At 39.3% G+C, this 20,081-nt stretch overlaps 1 protein-coding gene across 1 annotated transcript in view; it reads right to left on the reverse strand.

The window, feature by feature from the left end:
- Positions 1-12,763: 12,763 nt before the first annotated feature.
- The window catches only part of LOC139937259 (uncharacterized), a 76,562-nt gene continuing 69,244 nt past the window's right edge, over positions 12,764-20,081 (reverse strand). Inside the window, exons 64-69 of the mRNA XM_071932357.1 lie at positions 19,516-19,572; positions 18,264-18,420; positions 17,119-17,222; positions 16,535-16,609; positions 15,996-16,220; positions 12,764-15,283 (exon numbers count right to left, since the gene is read on the reverse strand). Coding sequence (XP_071788458.1) covers positions 15,137-15,283; positions 15,996-16,220; positions 16,535-16,609; positions 17,119-17,222; positions 18,264-18,420; positions 19,516-19,572 — 765 coding nt within the window. The 3' untranslated portion in view covers positions 12,764-15,136. The remainder of the gene's footprint in view (positions 15,284-15,995; positions 16,221-16,534; positions 16,610-17,118; positions 17,223-18,263; positions 18,421-19,515; positions 19,573-20,081) is intronic.

Below are 20,081 nucleotides of genomic sequence, written 5' to 3' on the forward strand. Positions count from 1 at the left end.
AGAATGAAGTAATTTTCCATGAATTTGATTTCGAGACCCCAGATTTAGAACTTGAGGTCTCGAAATCAACCATCTAAACGCACACAACTTCGTGTGACAAGGGTGTTTTTTCTTTCATTATTATCTCGCAAGTTTGATGAACGGTTGAGCTCAAATTTTCACAGGTTAGTTATTTTATGCATATGTTGAGATACACCAACTGTGAAGGCTGGTCTTTGACAATAACTAATAGTGTCCGCTGCCTTTAAGTAGGATGAGACAGCTTGAGTGTTGCTATTGCGTCTTTTTAAAATAGTTTGGATAGAGAAAGTAAAGTCTCTACATCCTTATTAAAAATAATGCGGGAACAAATTTACCAAAAGTAATTTTAGAAAGTTTCCTTCACATAACAAAATGGGCAATCTGTGAACGTTACGTCATTTTCGAAACCACAGCTTGGGCTTGTGCATGAGATGGGCTCGAGCTTTATATATAGGGCCTAGGCTTGGGCTTACATTTAGGCTCCCTCATTTAGAAAATGATGCTTCCATAACCAAAATTCAGCCAGGCAGTAGGAGCCCAAGCCAGAGACCAAGCAAAAGTCATTGTTTCAAAAACGACTTGAATTCAATAAATCTTTTTCGGAGAGTAAATTCAACCTGTGGACATTGTCAAAATAGGTTGTCGTGAGTCAGTAAAAAGAAATGAGAAGACAAATTTAGTGAGGGATTTGTATTTTTTATTTTTTATTTTTTTATGCAAGTCGCCAGACACACAATGCCTGAAGGCCACTTCAAGGTGTGGGCTACAATTATTTTTATCCAGAGGCCGTTGGCACCTACTCCTAGGGCTGAAACAGGGTTACCACTTTTACAGTCCATTCGGATGTAGGCTTGGGTATCATCAGTCCGAAGCCTGGCCGGTATGTTCATGTTCGTATCAACAATTGGGAGTCCTTTTATAGTCAAATATTACTATCTTGACTTTGAGGGAATCAGATAGGCCTATCAGATTGAAACTAAAAGTTGCTACCCTGATGATAACCAGTCCAATATTCAATACTTACTGTAGGGGCAAGCTTTGCAGCAAACTCCCTCAAACTTGATGCGGTTCCTGCAGGTTAGCGGGGGACAAGTTTCAAATTGGCAACTGAGCGTGGAGTTGTCACATTCGCAGTAATAACATTCAGACACGTGGTATCTTGCACCGTGTGTAATGTTTTTCCCGACAGGTGATGAGCAGGGCAAATCAGAAACTACAGGGTTGCTACTTGCCGCTAAAAGTATGAACAAAATAGAAAGAGATAAGTAGGCAGAATTTGGAATAATTAGTCTATTCAATCGCAATTAATAATCTTGTGTTTGCATATTAAGTAATACTAAGGCCCATGTCACACCTGGCAATTTACAGGCAACCAGTTCCAGGCAATCTCCAAGAAGAGAATCCATTCACATTTGAATGCTCACTTATTTTTATTGGGAATCGTGAGACATTGTTTGAAAAATTACCCAAGGGCTACCAAAATGGTCCTGTAGCATGCACTGCAGTTGGTTTCCTCCAAGTTGCCAGTATACAATTGTTGCACGCTGTGACGGGGTCCATGGCGTTTTGTACACCCGAGGGGGAAAATGGAACCCGAGGCGAAGCCGAGGGTGCCATTTTCCCTCGAGGGTGTACAAAACTCATGGACCCCAGTCACAACGTGCAACAATTGTTTTGTTATACCTTTGCATAATTGTTATTCCTCTTCTCGAAGTTCTGTTGTCATCTTCAAACATTATTACGGCGGACTATTCATTGTTTAATAAGAAGACGAACGAGAAAGAACTTCCTCGAACCCGCGGTTGTTTCGTACACAGCGCGAAATCGACCAACGCTGGGAACGATCAAGGTGATGTACACCCGGTGTACATCACTTTTCATGTTACCTGGCGCGTCGCGAGCCATGTAACATGCGTTTTTCTTGCGCGTCACATGATTGGTTCTCGACCAATCAAACTTCACAATTTGCACAGAAATATAACAATAAAAGTTGCCTCGTGTGACAAGGCCCTACGAATCAATCGGTTTTTTTTAAATGATTTTTGCAAAAACTGAACTTGGACTAATGCGAGAGACATAGAAAACTGGTCACAAAATGGTACACATAACATGGTAATTTAGTAGGTAACCATTTAACTGGTAAGTAAAAGTGGTTTGAGTTTCTTTTAATTGGGCGGCGATAAACAAAAACAAACAAACAAACAAACAACATTGATTCGGGGGCTTCAAGATTGAAACTAATCAATGAATTCTTAATTTAAAGGAACACGTTGCCTTGGATCGGACGAGTTGGTCAAAACAAAAGCGTTTGTAACCGTTTTGTATATAATGCATATGGTTGGAAAGATGTTTTAAAAGTAGAATACAATGATCCACACAAGTTTGCCTCGAAATTGCGTGGTTATCCTTCTACTGTGCGAACTAACACGGTCGGCCATTTATGGGAGTCAAAATTTTGACCCCCATAAATGGCCGACGTGTTAGTCGACGAGGTAAAAGGAAAACCACGCAATTTCGAGGCATGTTTGTGTGGATCATTGTATTCTACTTTTACAACATCTTTCTACCCATATGCATTTTATAAAAAACGGTTACAAACGCTTTTCAAAGACCAACTCGACCGATCCAAGGCAACGTGTTCCTTTAACATTACCAACCATTTGTTTTGTCTCTGAGGTGATTTAGAGGGAAGGTATACATTTGGAAATCACTCTTAAAATTAATTATGATAACAACATTTTTGATTAGAAGACTACAGTAACTTTCGACGTTTCACCTTGAAGACATATGTAAAAATGTTTTTAAACAAATTTGCCCAACATTCGAGTCTGAGACATTAGTTTCTCAGTATGTGTATTCCTGTTATGGAATATTCCTCCCGCGTGGACACATTCGCTCCAGATTTTCAGAGTTATATCTCAAAAACATGACCTTTTGAAATGAAGGGTTCACATATTGATTTTAATGTACAGATTATATAGGATTAAAACAATCAATAAGGTTCCAAAAACCAAAGATTTACTATTCCTTTAAAGGTGGCCTCAGGTCGACCTACGATTTTCTTACGCGCGCAAGAAAAACAAGAAAATGTGCTCAGGTCACAACATCGTGCGCCTGCGATTGGTTCCCGACAGTCGGGATCACGTACCACAAGCTGAAATTGTTCTACATTTGCAACTAAATATTTTCGAGCGACAACTGTTTAATCATTGCAGTTACACTCAGGTCTTAGCTCAGGCGCAGTGTGATCCTGAAGTCAGTCGCCTACTGGTTTTTGTTGACACAAGGTCGACCTGAGGCCGGTTTAAGGTACAACTATTCAACCTACCTTTACAGAAGGTATTTTTGACACAGCCAGTCAAAACTTTCCCTGTTGGTATGGCACTAAAAATGAACGGCAAGTAGTCCTTTTCCACTTCTGGGTTGGGTCCTTTGTTGAATTTAGCACAGATGAAATTGGCTTCTTCACATGTATGTCCAGTCAAGTCAAAGCGATACCTGATGTCCTCTATGGAGAACAGGCCTACAGGGTTCCTCTCCAGACCTTGTGACTGCTGTCCTTCGGTGAGGGCCTCCTCCATGACAGTGCCAGAGAGCTCGCCTGTACCGTCTTCATTTTCAGCCATCCACAGTCTCGTTGTCCAAAGTCCTTGTCCAGCAACACTCGTTGCCTCAAAGTTGTAAGAATACATCATTATCAGATCCAGGGTAATCTCACTCTCTCTACCCAGATCGATCTCAGTGCCGGGAGGTACAACTGGAACCACATCTTCAACGCTCACATCTGGGGCAAAAGTTAGTGGATTATTGTTGGTAATGTAAAGACTGTTAACTGCTTTCTGAGCCAAGGGGGAGGGAAGGATCTTCAGGAGCGTATGGGGGATTCAAACTCAACATTTGTTTTGTTAGCTGTTCCGATCCAGTCGGAACAGCTATTGTTTTCGTCGAGATTTTTATTATTAGCTGTTCCGACCGTCCGTCGGAACAGGTTTTGTTTTCGTCTAGATTTTTATTGTTTTTATTATTATTCTTTGTTTCTCCCCTAAATCCCATAGCGTTTGTACACGTTTTTGTGGCAGCCTAATCTCCTAAACCATAATACGAAAGAGTGAGTTTATTATACCAAATTGAAGCTTAGAACATAAGCTTAATTTTTATCGTAAAAAAATATTAATTTTTTTAATTAGTAAGCCGTAATTAGGCTTATGAATATTTAATTAGCAAACCTAGTTAACACCATATCTCAAAAAGTAGATCGCCGAGCCTGAAACTTTTTCAGCTATCCACTAGTCAGGTCGTATTAATGTGATATCCGACATAAAATTCTGGACGACGTCACCATGACGTCATGTATTGTACGTTGTGTGTCTGTGCACAAACACAATGGCTCTTGAAGTGTAAACAAACCCATGTTTCGGAAACATGATTTATTCGATTAAAATTAAATTACATGTTGTACACTTCCCAAAACTGCCTTAGATTAAGATATATTTTATTGATGGTCATTTTAAAAGCATCGGAACTTATAGAAACAGTGTAATTATTTTTAAAAACCTGTATTTCCGGGGAAGTTTTTTCAAAGATCATGGGTACGGCGTAAAACTTGATTTGAATAGTCAAAATTGTAAATTGTTAACTTGACCAAGTCCTTATCCCATTTTCGACCGGTGTTATTGCGTTTTTTTGTTCAATATGCATAGATTTCTTAAGGTCACCGACTAGCACAAGTCTAAACTTGTTCCCAAAATTTGACAAGCCTGAGCATGGTGCGTCGTGGACCGGGTTCGTTTCAGGCGACGAGCGTGGACGACGAAAATAGACCGCCCGGGATTTGGAGTTATTTACGGGTAAAGTCACCTTGTTCAAGCCGGGGACCATTTGCCTAAACTAATTCTAGTATTTCGCGTTACGTTCGGAAATTAGACCGTGACAAACAAAAACTCTTTGACAGGAATACAAAAGCAGAGATTTTATTATGGTGACGTTTCTATGGTGTTTGAGTGGCTCAGTTTAATAGAGCTGCTTATAATAAACAGGGAAAACATTTTGCTTTACAAAAAGTGCAGAAATTGAGCAGAACATCTGGATTCACAACTTGAACATGAGGCATGGTTAAGCTGCTTTTGTGTTTAAAAAGCTATTATGTAGTTTGGTCCAGGGCCAATGGCTTTTAAAGGAAAGAATCGCAGTGCTTACGTAATCAGGGAACTGTGCTTACGCTAAGCGTATTTTACAGCTTAGCAGGGAATGAGTTCTTCACGTCACAATTCGCATCAAAAAATTTGCTACAGTTGACCAATTGTGCTCAACTCCTGCGAAACTTTCACTGCGAAAACAGTGACTTAAAAATTTGATTTGCATTCGCGGGAAAAACCGTGCTTTACTTTAGACAAAAGTAGGCAGGGGCGACTAGTGTGCTTGGTGTTGAAGTCGCGACTACAAATTATTATTTGAGTCGCGACTACTGTTTTTCTCTACTCCTGTTACAATCGTGTCCACACATCGACTACAAAATTTGTCCCGACTACCTTTTTGGTGAACCAGTTGTGTTGCTTAAATTAATATTGCCCTTGCGGCATGGCTGCACAAATCTTGAGAATCCGTACTTTATCTCGACAAGTGTCATAGTTAGGTTTGAAGTGCGGCTAGTCGAGTAGTAAATTTCACTAGTCACACCCATTCGCAACATAATTAAAAATTTGTCCCGACTACCTGTTTGGTGAACCAGTTGTGTTGCTTACTACTATTCGCAACATAATTTAAATCGCCCTTGCGGCATAGCGGCACAAATCTTGAGAATCCGTACTTAATCACGACAAGTGTCGTAGTTAGGTTTGAAGTGCGACTAGTCGAGTAGTAAATTTCACTAGTCACACCCATTCGCAACATAATTAATATTGCCTTTGCGGCACATAGCGGCACAAATCTTGAGAATCTGTATTTTATCTCGACAAGTGTCGTAGTTAGGTTTGAGGTGCGACTAGTCGAGTCATGATGCGAACTTGCTTAATGAAAAAGATTCAGTGCTCTGCAGAAGAATTTAATTTTGCGCTTACGTCAAGCGAAATAGACTGCTTATAGCAGGGATTTCTTTTGTTTGTGTGCTTTCCAAGCTTGCATATTTCACAGCTTAGCAGGGATATTTTTGCTTGTGCGCGGGGAAGCTTTTCATATGTAATCTTTGCTTTGAACTAATTGCACAGATATTTCAGCGCCTGAACAGTAAGCGAAGAATGGTGGTTGTATAATAAATGGGCAGAGTTTGGTTGAAGCAGATAGAGCCATAAAACTGGGCCGTGTTCTATATGGGAAATTGTAGCTTGACATTTTATGACAGTATTGGGCTTTGCGACGTACACATACAAATACAGAGTCGGATACAGACATTACCGTGCACAAATCGTGCAATTGAAACGTCTCATAAGAGCGCCCCCTATCGGCAGGAGTAGGAAAATAAAGGAGTATCCTACAAATTAATTATGTATTTTTAAACACGTAAAATAATATCAAATGGAAGCTTTAGGATGTTTAGCTTAATTCCTATCATAAAACATATTAAAATTCTTTATAAATTAACCACCAGTGACCCTCATTTGCATATTAATTAGGAAATCTTTGCAGCATCATATCTCGAGAACTTCACGGCCGACATTTCAACTGTTTGTTCTTAAAGATTGCTTGAGGGTTGGAGATTAATTTGAAAAAACTGTGACGTCAAGTTGACCTCTACTTCCGCGTCAACCGGAAGTGTCACCATATCTCAAGAACTATACAGCAGCTTTTCAAAATATTTTCAGTTATAAACTCCTTAGGCATAAAATATTAACTTTAAAAAACCGTGACCTCAAGTTGACCCCTTCTTCCAGGTCAACCGGAAGTGGGACCATATCTCAAGAACTATACAACAGATTATCAATTTTTGTTCAGTTATAGACTCCTTGGGCATTCATGATTAGTTGAAACAACTTTGACCCCATGTTGACCTTTACTTCCGGGTCAACCGGAAGTGAGCCCATTTCTAAAAAAGTAAAAAGCTAATGTTCAAACTTCAGTTATAGACTCTAAGGCAATAGATATTAGCTTTGGAAAACTGTGACCCTATGTTGACCTCTACTTCTGGGTCAACCGGAAGTGGGACTATATATCAAGATCTTCCCAACCGATTGTTTTCACTTTTTCATTTATAGACTCCTTGGCATTGCAGATTAGTCTTTGGTAGCTGTGGGCCCATTTTGACCTTTACTTGCGGGTCAACCGGGAAGTGTGACCTAATATCAAGAGCTATACAACTTTTTTGAAACTTTTTTTCAGTTATAGATTCCTTGGGCAATGAAGCACATAATCCAAGCAAAACATCACGGAACAGCTTCGTGTTTGTTCACAAACACTTAATGTCTAGTTTTTGTTTGTTTTTCTCCCCAGGGCCAGCCTGCAAAAAGAACAGTCCGACATTTGGTATCTTGCTCCATGCTGGACGATATCCCATCCAGGGGATGCGCAGGGCAAGTCTGAAATTACCCCGCTACTTACTAAAAGTATCAACAAAATAGAAAGAAGTAAGTCAGCTTAATAAAGTTATGTTTTTTTCTTTCTCCAAGTCGTCTGGAAATCCAGGACAAATTGTTTAAGTGAGGCCAACTTCATTCCTACCCATAATTGTCACACAACATTCCATAGAGACTGTGGACCAAGTGCACAGTCCATGGGATTTCCACATAATACCAGCTTTACTCATAAGGAAAACCCATGGTAATTTTAGCAGTTTGGGCACACAGTGATAGGTGTGAAGAAAATATGTACGCAATAAATGATTCCTGGTTTACATGTGTATATAGGAGCAAGTTTCACAATATTTGAAGTATTTAATCATATTAGTTTCACTTTGTATTTTGAAATTAATGTTACCGGGAAACCATGAAACTTATTGCAAATATATAATAAAGATCATGATTGATTTTCTACAACATTCTGAAGGAAAGATAAACAACAATGGAAAACAAGGGGGAGGGGGAATATTGGTCTGGCCATAATAGCTTCCTACATCGGCCCTGCTGTGAATGAAAAAGGGGAGGCAGGATACAGATTTGTTTATGTAGTATCCCAATTCCTTTATAACAAAACCGAATGACACTTACATGATGATGGGCTGCTCTCCTCCTGGCCCTGGACAGTCACACAGCATCCTAATAGCAAAATCACAGACAAGACCCACAGGCCTTTCCAACCTACATAGCTATACATAGTTTCAATTGGTTACAACCTCTCAAGACAAGTATGTGCAACAACCAACAGTCAGCCAAAAGAGTTGCAGCAGCTATGGGCTCCACTTCATGTGACTTGGTTTTATGGGCTTATTATGGGATGGATTGTATGATTGGGGCAAATCTATCATTGGTTGGGAATCTTGACAGCAGTCCAACTTCTACCCATGTTCTCTGTTTGCGGCGAGGGGGACCGGCTTACTATGGGACGGATTAAATGAGAGTGGCAATCAGCCAATTGGGTAGGATTCCTTTGAGAAGTATTCCAAGAAAATGATGCGTCACAGTTTCCTATGTAGTTGGACAAGTTAATAGGAAAGTGTCCTGAAACTTAGAGCAAAACAACCGCAAACAAACAAGCGACTGTCGATCAGTTTCGATATCATCATTGACTGGGAATCTTGGCACAAGCTCAACTTCTTTCTTTTTTAAACAGCGCTGTTTTTGTTTTTGTTGAACAAGAAATAAAGCTGATTGTGCATACGTTGCAATAGTCGGATTGCGCTACCAATGTTTACATGTGATCACGTGCCCTATAAAGGGTATATATAGAGTGCATTCGTTTAGCTTCCCTGGGTCGACCCCGATGTGGCGTATTTTTTTTTTTTCGAGGACGAACGTGGGCACACAATTACCCCACGTTCGTCCTCGAACCTGAAAAAAAAACCCAGACACATCATCACGTGAGCCTTCCCGTGGTGTAGTCGGTGCACCTCGGGCCAGCCCCAAGAGCCCCGTCTGTGGATAGGGTCAATTGGGGCCGACCCGAGGTGCACTGACGTCACGACGAGAAGGCTCACGTGATGATGCGTCTGCTTTTTTCCAGATGGAGCGTGGGTAAACATCTGCACACGTTTGTACTAAAAAAACAAAATAGGCGACTTTTCCAGGACGAACGTGGGGCAATTGTGTGCCCACGTTCGTCCTGGAAAAAATAAAATACGCCACAACGGGGTCGACCCAGGGAAGCTAATCGAATGTACCCATAGAAAAACACAGCTACACAGTAAAGACATGGGGAGACTCGTACCGATGGATCACAATTGGTTGTATTTGCAATAAATAACACTTTGAACTAAAAACGGAGCCCTTTTTATAAAGTTGCTTATTGTGACATTGCTTGAAATCACATTTGCTGTTTGACGTTTCCAGTATTACACTACAAAAGGAGGTTTATTTTGAGAGTAGGGTTAGACTACGTATGTACCGAGGTTTGAGCGAGCTCCTCACGCGCCGTGGATTTTGCGTTGTGCACGGCGTGAAGTTGGGCTGTAATAAGGGATACCGCAAAGTTTTCCGACTCATAGCTGACAGCTACCCCTGCCAATAAAATATTTTGAAGGTGAAAATAAAGGGATTGTAGCTTCAAAATGAGATTTTTTTTTTATATTGGCAGTAAAATCATTAGAATGAGGGCAATGTAAAACCACACTTACCGTGCACAAACACAACATGACATCGTGTGAACATTCTCCTGGAATCGAATTCGTATTCAGGTTCGAATACCGTCTGTCTCTAAAATAGATTCAAGGCTTTTTGCTGCCCCTGATGGGACAGTGTGATTGGGATCTGCCTTGCTTTCTCCCCTAAAGGGACAGGGCCCGCGCAGTGGCTAGGGTTCGAGGCAGGGGGGATGTGCTTTGGGTCGGATGCAAATCCTGAAGGGTTCTATATGGCAATGGGGAGGGGCCAGTGTGTGCCATTAACTGAACCGGCGCCTGAATGCCTGACACTTCCAGAGCGTAACCTTTTATATTTTCCCACCAGATTAAATAGTTTGTATGATTAAATTTCTTGATTTATTTTCCCCCAAATATCTCTTATATCTTTGCGGTAAGCGCTGACAAATCATAGGATTCGAACTGCCTCTATTAGCTACCGGGCAACCTCGGTAGTCTAGTTGGTAGGACACTGCTCTATAATAGCAACGGTCCGGGGTTCGAATCCCACCCGAGTAACATGCCTGTTATATTTGTTTTTACATGACTCGGGAAAGTACTGAGTAAACAGTTTATATATTTGTTTATTTGTTTATTTATTTATTTATTTATTTATTATTGTTGTAATTATTTATCACGCATACTGGTATGACTGGTACCTGATCTCAACTGGGTGTTCCAACATTTGTTGCGTTTCACTTAAAGAATTTGTTTTAATGAAGACGGGAATAAAACTGAGATTGGGAAAATCAAATTCTATCCATCTCTCTCGCAAGACGCGCTACAGTTCTAGATGTGGTTTTCACTTTGATACACACACTTCCCTCCCCAATTAGTTCTGAATTTGCAGTGCGCCGTGTTTGTTTACATCCAATACCCACAATAGGTCATGTGACACTCGGAGCGCAATCGGTCTATTGTTTTAGTCACTTTGTAACTTCACGAGTTTTTCTGCTTTGATTCAAGCTTAACAATAATGTATAAAAAATAAAAAAGGGTTCTTATAAAGTGCATAGTAGGCCTACAATACATTCTCTTGGGTGAGTAAACAAGCAAGTTTTAAGTTTGAACTTAAATTGTTCCAGGGTGGGCAGTTTTTGATGTTGTTTGGAAGATTGTTCCATTGGAAAGCACGTTGACCGTATGATTTGATGAGAACTGGATACAGAGTGAGGAAGATCTTTGTTGCTGGAGCAAAGAGTCCTTGATGGATGATATTTGCTGATTAATTCCTGGAGGTAAACCGGGACCATTTCATGTGTGCATTTGTAGATCAAAACCATTATTTGAAAAGTTATCTGGGATTTTACTTGTAGCCAGCAGTGTAATAAGGCTTTTTAGAGGTATGGCGGCCGTGATAGGAGTGGGAATGTTTGGTGTGGGTGGTTTGGGCGTATACAGACAAATTTACCCAAACCTTAGACCCAGTAACTGATTTGTACCTTTTTTTTCGAAATTTTGTCATTATCGGTCGTACGACCGATGTACGATCGACAAGGACAAAACATCGAGAAAAAAGGAGTACAACGCCCCAGTTACTAGGTTTACCCAAACCGTAGCATTGGGTCCGTCTTTTTGAGAAGGCTGTAGTGTTACAAGTTGTCTATGCGGCTCACATCACGAATACATGGATCAACCTCTCTGTTGTTGGTTGATCTAAATTTTGTATTCTGTCCAGTTTTGTGTAAGCTGAGGGAAGAGGCACACGACGTTATTTATTGATGCTTTGTCGTAGCATGGAGGTCCTCCATGATCGTAGTTAGATGTTGATCAAGGGTATTACCCAAATTAATGAATGACTCACCCATGTTTCTTCCACTCTCAGCTAACCACGCTGGCAATGGCACTGCGACCTCCGATCCCCAATTCCATTCTGCACGCCATCATGACCTGTCGACGAGGACGCAACCGCCAAACAGTGGTCAACCACTGCAGGACGAGTTCAGTTGTATCGATTTGAGTGAAGGGACGACTTCGATCGACCCACCTGCCCTCTTGCACGTCCGTTTAGCCCCGTCCCCCGACTACTTAATACATGCTCCTACGAAGACACAAACTTGTCTATGCTCCATGCTTCTCCCGGCCTGCCATCCAGTCGGATGAATTAGTTCTGTATATGAGTAGGCCAATCCCCCCTACCCCCCCCCCCCCCAAATCAGCAAGTCCTGAAACAATGTCGTAAATTCGTGAACAACAACATTACTGTTAACCACAAACCATCGGTATTTCTTATGCTTAGAAAATACTTTGATTCAGTCACCTGTAACATGCCAGAGAACATACAAGAGCTTGCAAACCGAAGGAATGTGAATCGTATTATTGTTCAACAACTATGTGATGTGTTTATTTCCAAATGGTACAATACAATAGATTGCACAATGACTGTAGAACTAAATCTGGCCAAAAGAATAAGCTCAGGACATACCGTATTTTCAGAACCCAGTTTGAGTTTGAGTTATGTTTACAATGTGTTAACAAGCCTTCTAATCGCCATTCTTTGGCCCGTTTCAGATGCTCTCTTAACACAAGCTACTTATTGAAATAGGAAGGTATATCGGGTAATAGAGTCAAGCCAAATAATTTGCCCGCATTGTCACCTTGATGTTGAAACCGAAATCCATTTTCTTCTTGATTGTCCCTTATACAACGACCTTGGGAATATTTTGTTGGCTTATATTATTGATCATTACAAAGGCTTTGAAACTCTTGGCAGGAAGACAGGTTTAAGTTTTTGATGGACACTCCCGATGAAGCTTTTATTATTTGCGTTGCCAAGTACGTTATTTACTGCTTTATAAAAGACAAGAAAACTGTGTAATTATTTGTTTTTGTTCTAAGTTAAATTCCTAACCGTATGACTTATTCATTCAATGTATTTTGTTTTTAAAATATTGTTACCCTCCCCAGGGTTATGGGTGTGTGTTCCAGTTTGGAATAAAACATAATACAATACAATACAATTAATAAAAGGGCGGGAATTTCAACTTTGATATATAGATCGGATGGTTGTTGCAGTTGCATTCTAACCTGATTAGAATTGAGTTATACAAAAATTTCTTTTTGTTAATTGCTCTCATAAACTTATAACTTCCATTAACTCGATCAAGCAGTGACAAAAATAAACCTGAGTGGCTGAAATCTTTGGACATCAGTATGGCCTACCATGCAAATGGCAAAAGCTTAATAATAGGTTTCATATTCATTTTTAGCCTTCGACAAATATCACACTTGGGTCAAAACGTCAGGCCACTAAGTTTTATTTTTCCTCCAGATTTTATGTGTGCTTAAATGTATGAGCCAATTAGTCCCACTTTTGCTGTAGTTAAAAATATTATACCCATAGGCCAGCAGATATGACTCGGGCCGACTTCACAAAGAGTTACGATTGGTCCTTATATTTGTATCCTATCTACCTTAATCACTAAGGTCATACTGACAACTCATCTTCAGAGGAATCGTCTTGAGTTGAATAATCCCTACACAACTCACGTAGGAAGCTAAACTGGGGTGGTGCGTTGGTGGGGTCAGAGGTCCACGGTGCAAGGTGCGAAGAGAAATAAAGAAGAAAAGAAAAAGTTGTGCGCTATTTACACTATGCAAGAGCTAGACTGGGTTAACAGCATCCTAGAGCCAGCCATCGTGTTTTTAAAATTGTGCCTATAGCTACACAGTGGATGAACAATATGGGCCTTCATTCATTTACGCTACAATAACTTTCGTAAGTTTAAGCAAAGATAATGCATTCAAACTAACTTTAGGCCTAACCATACATGCAAGTTTAAGATACAATTTTAAAAACTGAGAAACAAAAAGTCACACAAAATTCTGACATAGGGAAGCTTTATTTTATTTAAAAAATACAAACACAGACACAGAAGCGAAGAACAAGCAGAACTAAGAGCATAAAAACCACCAAGGTAAGAGAGGGCACTTCAAAAAGTATTCAAAAAGGCTGTTTACTAGTTATTGATAACATTAAACATAATGACCTGTCTTGGCCCGATTTAATAAAACATGTAAGCACACAAAAGATGGTTATGTAAATAACAAAAACTTGCTCAGAAGAAATTGTTTACCAGCCAAAAGATCATAAAGTTAATAGTTGGTGCGAGTGGAGTGACTTGTTTTGCTTAGCAATAAAACATTCTAAGCACAGTCAATTTCTTGGCGGTGCTTACCACTCAATTCTACCCCAACCACGTCAATTCTACAAGCAGTAACAATCATAATCATAGATCTCTGGCGATAAACAGCACATTGGAATGTATACCTGTCACAGCTGTACCTGGCAAAACTGCTCAGCAGGGCTATGTTATTGGTGGAAAAACACAAACAAGTTACCAGCCAACAAACACACCTTGGTCTGTAAAACTGCTTATGACTGGAACCATGCTAATTTCTACACAGCAAGTCCATTTTAAAGCATTTTTTGTTAATCCTTCCCAGTTTTATAAAATTGAGCCAAAACTAACCTCTTGTTGTGGAAACAGAGAACTTTAATGGATTTTCATCATATCTCTAACAACAAATAGTGAAAGAAATTTATTCCATTGTTAAACTCTAAAGAAGAAGGGTAAATCTGTCTGTATAGTGTATTCCAATAAGGGCACATAGAGACTAATAACTGATTTTTGTCTAAGTAAAATGCTTCATTGTTTAAAATTGTTTTTATATATTGTGCAAAAGCAAACAACATGAATACAAATTTCCTCTCTTTGCGCTATAGGGAGATTTTGTTTTCCATTAACCTACAGAACAAAATACACAATCTGCATTTTCTTTCCATTGAAGACAATGTATAAGATTTGTAAACTGAAAGCTCACTGATTATCACGTACTACAACGGTACAAATCCTCCTTCAATCATCCCCGTCAGAAATATTACCAAAGTCAAAGGGAAACCACATTTTGAAGACCATGTACATCAGTGTTGCTACAATCAGAGTGAGGACGGCCTTTAACTAGCACAAAATCCCTCACTAAGCTGGGGTTCAATTTACAATTATTTCTTCACAGGTTGGTTGTTTTTTTTTGTGTTTTTTTTAACCACAGGATGGAAGTTTTTTTTACTCCCCACCCCTGAAACAAAACAAAAGTACTTTTCCTTGAAAACTCTCTTCTCTGCAGACACAAAATCTAAGTGATAATTAGCACCTGTTCTTTTCACAATATGCATTTTCGTACAAAACATTTCAATATTTTAGTCGTAATAAAACAGCACCATGACAATCAGTACAACTCTGACCTAAAGTTGATCAAGTTTAATTTTAAAGCAGTTTTTAAAAATGTGACTCTGTAAAAGCAGGAAGAACCAACACACTGACCCTATAACAAAGTCTTCCCTATGAACTACTTGCTGCAATAATCGTGCTCTTCACTGCAATAGAGTCAACACTAGGCAGTTTTTAAAAATTTTTATGAGAAGCAGACAGGACCGACATTTATTCCAAATTGTTGGTTGCTTTCTCCGACGTCCATCACAGCAACATCAACGAGGGGTAGACGTTCGGTCTTCTTGGTTGTGTAGACAACGGTGGTCTTTCTCCAGACGTCGTCATGCTCCTGTAAATTTAACAACAAATTAAAGGAGGCAAATGAATCATCTATAGGTTTCAAGTTGACAAGAGGTATGTGTTTTTATTCCATTGTCTCAGTTCTCTTCTCTTTCCAAATGTCACAACTGTCTATCAAATTTATGTTCCTGCTTCCAAACTTTGCATTTCAAGAAGCAATTCAAAGGATCATGGCCTTTCTATGCTGAACCTTAAAATGTGGAATCATCTTCCTCCGGACATCACAAAACCTTCTACAACATCCATTTAACAAAAAAAAATTAAATCCCGGCAAGAGCTTACTGGATCTGAGTAATTACCTTGAAGTGGTCCCTCATAAATCTAACGATGGTTGACAAATTGAACACATTAATTTCAGGTATGATTTCTAGATGCTGATAAGAGATAACAATAATCGCAACTTCAAAGACTGAAATAAGTTTTGACAAAAAACTGCTAACTGTGCCTTGGACAAGAATAGGTTTTTAATTTTTTTTTGTATACAAGTCGCCTGACACACAAGGCCTGAAGGCGCTTTCAAGGTGTGGGCTACAATTATTTTTTCCAGAGGTCGTTGCCACCTACTCCTAGGGCTGAAACAGGGTCACCCCTTTCACAGTCCATCCAAATGTAGGCTTGGGTATCTTCAATTCGAAGCCTAGCCGTTAGAGCAGAAAGCACTACTTTTACTTTTCATTTTGCACTAAAATAAATTTCCTTACCCGGCATTCATCTGTTCCTTCTACTTCGTACTGCAAGTCGTTCTTTGTACTCTTGATGCTCATTTGTACACCTTGGGGTCCTACCAGGGTAAGAGCCTTGCTGGATCTACCATCACGGTCTAGGACAGCGTTGGAGTTTCTGCAGTGGTATGTGACATTCTGCTTGGCTTGGGAGTAGATGAGACGCAGGAGGGTCAACTGAACAGGCTTAACACTGTATGTGATCTGAAACAACAGTTATCGAATACAATCAGAGAGAGTTCTGAACAAAAGAGGTTACAATAAAATTGATAAAAGTAATACGTCAACTATTTTTTGCTGCAGTCACTCTCATATTTAGATTGAAAAGAAGGTCAAAGTCAATGCTGGGATTAGAAAGAAGCCCGAAGTCTGGGAAAAGATATAAAATTGGTCACAATTTTTTGATATTTACTTCAAAGAAGCATTTTGAGGGCGTATAATAATTCTTTTGATAAAGCCCATTAAATGAAATAAAATTGAAATGAAAAAGACTGAAGATTAAATTATGTGATTCTTACCGCTGAGCCATTGAGCATCTTGGAGAAGGCGATCGAGTCCTCATGGGAACCTAGATAATAGGTTGCCTTAGGGATCTAAATGTCATGAAAAATTCAGAAAGTAGAAAGAATTTATCAGAGGAACAAGGAAAATGTGGGAAAAGGATCCTTTAGGAAGGAAAACAAGCAGAGCCAAGTTACTTTTGACGTTTAAAACAGTGCACTTTTCATAATTGTTTTACACAAATGGCAGTTATAAGATAGTGATGAAAACACACTGATTATAAATAATCTCACAGCCTCCACAGAAAATATAAACATAACATGTTACATGTGTGGGTGGATTCAAAACTAGTTTTGTAAGAATGATAAAAAAAGCATATTTGTACCTTAAAGAAATGAATTCCTGTAAACAAAATGGAATGATGTTAGGATTTATTATGTCAAGTTTCAACTAAAATGTTTTTGATAATAAAACTATTTATTTTACAATCTACTAATTATCAACAGTGTGTATTTCTTTTAATTAGTCGATGCCTAATTATATAAGAGACCACAAATGGAAAGCACTTGAAATATTTCTCTGATGACATGGTTTTCCTTACCTCTTGCCTCTCTGGGAAGACGCAGGTGGCGTTGGTCTTCTTGACGCAGTATGCGGTGAACTTGTCATATGAGGAGCCTTCGCTTGGGTCCAGGGTGTAATAACCTGTGAAGAAAACAAAATTAAGCACATCAATGATCGGGAACTCCTATGTAACAAGGCAAACAACATTTATATAAACCCGTCTGGGGTCAATGTAATATGCCTGCAGCACACAATCAAACCCATTTGAGATGTATGTAATATGCCTGCAGCACACGATCAAACCCATTTGGGATGTACATGTATGTGAAAAACCAACCCATCTGGGCGCTAAGAGAAAAGAGGAAGCTCACTTGGTGACCATGCTGCGTGGCCTTACAGGGGAATCAACAGGGGGCGCTGTTAGGTGTAAAAGGAGAAGCGTTTGCGCCTGCAACACACAATTAAACCCATCAGGGAAATATACAAAAGCATTATGCTTAAACTTTTTTCCTGCATGTTAACTAGTACGTTAATTTCTGTATGGCTATTATCTTCAAATTACTGTTAAGTTATCTGGCATCCGTCCCTCATTATTATACTCATCAAAATTATTTTGTTTTCTACTGTATGCTTAATTGTTATTGTCGACATGGAAAATAAATGCACATTGATTGATTGATTGATTGATTGATTGATGTAATGCACCTGCAACACATAGTGGCTGGTTTTAAACAGTCATTTACACATATTTATGGCCTTAGTCTTTTGGCTACAAGAATATTTATACAATCATTTTCTCATATAGTAACAACACCAATGTTTCATGATATGCTAATGCTGCCAATTATTAGTAGCAGTGAAATAAAGTGCTCAAAATTAGTTTTTGTCGACATCCCAACAATATATCACGTGACAAATTCTTATGTGTTTTATAAGAAACGTTCTAAATTTTTGTCATGGTTCCTGACCATTAAAAGTGAAAGTTAAACTTTTTTTCATTAGAGCGGGTGGTACCATTCACTCAAACAAACCTATTTTTTAATGTTTGGGGCAAAAAATCTGACATAGCATCTTTAAATGAAATTTTCACAATATGAAGTTTTATCACAAACGTCTTCATTTATACAGGATTAAAACAATCAAACGGTTCCAAAGGTAAACTCTCAACTACTCTTAACGTACCATCGGGCAATACTGGGTAGTTCTTGAAGAGATCCTTGCAGGAGCGGGCGGGGTAGTCTGCCTCACCGTTGGGATGCATCAACTTCATCATGCGTACACGGAGCTGCTTGATACGGCTCTCAAAGTCATCCTCATCAATCTCGGCATCGTCTCCATACTGTAAAAGTGAATATCAAAGCAGTTTATGGTGGGGGAAAGCTTGCATGGACCATGCAGGGCCAAAGTTTCATAGCACAAAAATTTGCTTAGCATGAAATTTCTTCCTTGATAAAAACAGGATTACCAAGAAAATTTCCATTTGTCGCATATTGCTTGTTACTGGTGTTCATTCGTTGCTTGCTTAAATCCTGAAAATCAGGTGAAAATTTGGTTGGTACTGTTTTTATCAAGGCCAAAATTTCATGCTAAGCAAACTTTTATGGCTTTGCTTGCCGCAGTAGTTCTGCGCTTAGGTTCACCATTTTCCACTTACTTTGCAAGTGCCAATTTTCATCACTAGCCATATGAGTAAGTATTACACTACATACATGCACAGGCAAAAATTCCCTCCTAAATTTTCACAGTTTGTTATTTATACACCACGTGGGAACACCGGTCTTTCACAATTACCAATAGTGTCCAGTGTCTTTAAGATATGCCTTGCAATTGGGCCCTGATCACAATGTATTCATCTTTGACTAGTTCCTTGTATACACAACATGATGATCCAGTGTTAGATTCTGATTCTCCAATCCCAATCAATAACTGACTATTTTGTCATCAAGTGTAATTTTCGTAAACATAATATTTTGTGCAGAAAGTGGAAGTGGCCACACGTTTCGACCCCAGTAATTAGCTTTTTACACAGAAACCACAAGTCTTTGCAACAGCTATCTCTTTAGTATGTTTGAACAAGTTATCTGAAAGGTATTATGCAGGATTGATGTCAATAAAGTTATACAAGACCTTTTTTTCTGTCAAACATTTCCCTCTGAAATTAAGTCATATTCAAGAAGTCTTGATCTGAAAACCTAAAAGAACGGCAACTGATTTAGGTTGCTTCTTGCATTGTTTTGTAACACTTTCTCCTGACTCACAAAAAGGATTGTTTGTGACTAATAGTCAGCCCTACCAATCCTGTATATTATCTTTAAATGATTTTTACACTGCTTTGGTTATAAAGATTTAAAAATGCCAAAATAGGAACTATTTTGCGTTGTTATAAAAATGAATTACATATGAACCCTAATTTTGAAGAAAGCCCAAAACTTACGTATGAACTGTATGGATTGGGTCCCTTGTTGCCACTGACACCAGCTGGTGCAGAGTACTGTGGAAACAATCAACAAGTTAAAAAGATTAGATTTTTTGGGCCAATCTTGTTTATTATGGTACATCGGTAACTGGGTTTTGGTTACAGGCCAGTAGTTTACGGAATAGGCTTATAAGACTAAGGGCAACTGGCCTTCAGGCCTACAGGTTACAAGGCTATGGGTTTATACAAACTCAGGGTTATGGGCCTATTGGTTGGGGACTATGGCATACTGGCCTGCAGGTTACAGGCCAGCACGCTGCAGATTAGTCTTATAAGACTAAGGGCTACTGGCCTTCAGGCCTACAGGTTATAAAAGGCTATGGGTTTATACAAACTCAGGGTTACGGGCCCATTAGTTGAGGACTATGGCATACTGGCCTGCAGCTTACTGGCCTGCAGGTACTGTAACAGGCCAGCACGCTGCAGGTTAGTCTTATAAGGCTAAGGGCAACTGGCCTTCAGGCCTACAGGTTACTGTGCTATGGGTTTATACAAACTCAGGGTCACATGCCTATTGGTTACAA

The sequence above is a fragment of the Asterias amurensis genome, chromosome 5 (assembly GCF_032118995.1).
Source record: "Asterias amurensis chromosome 5, ASM3211899v1".
NCBI classification, from domain to species: domain Eukaryota; kingdom Metazoa; phylum Echinodermata; class Asteroidea; order Forcipulatida; family Asteriidae; genus Asterias; species Asterias amurensis.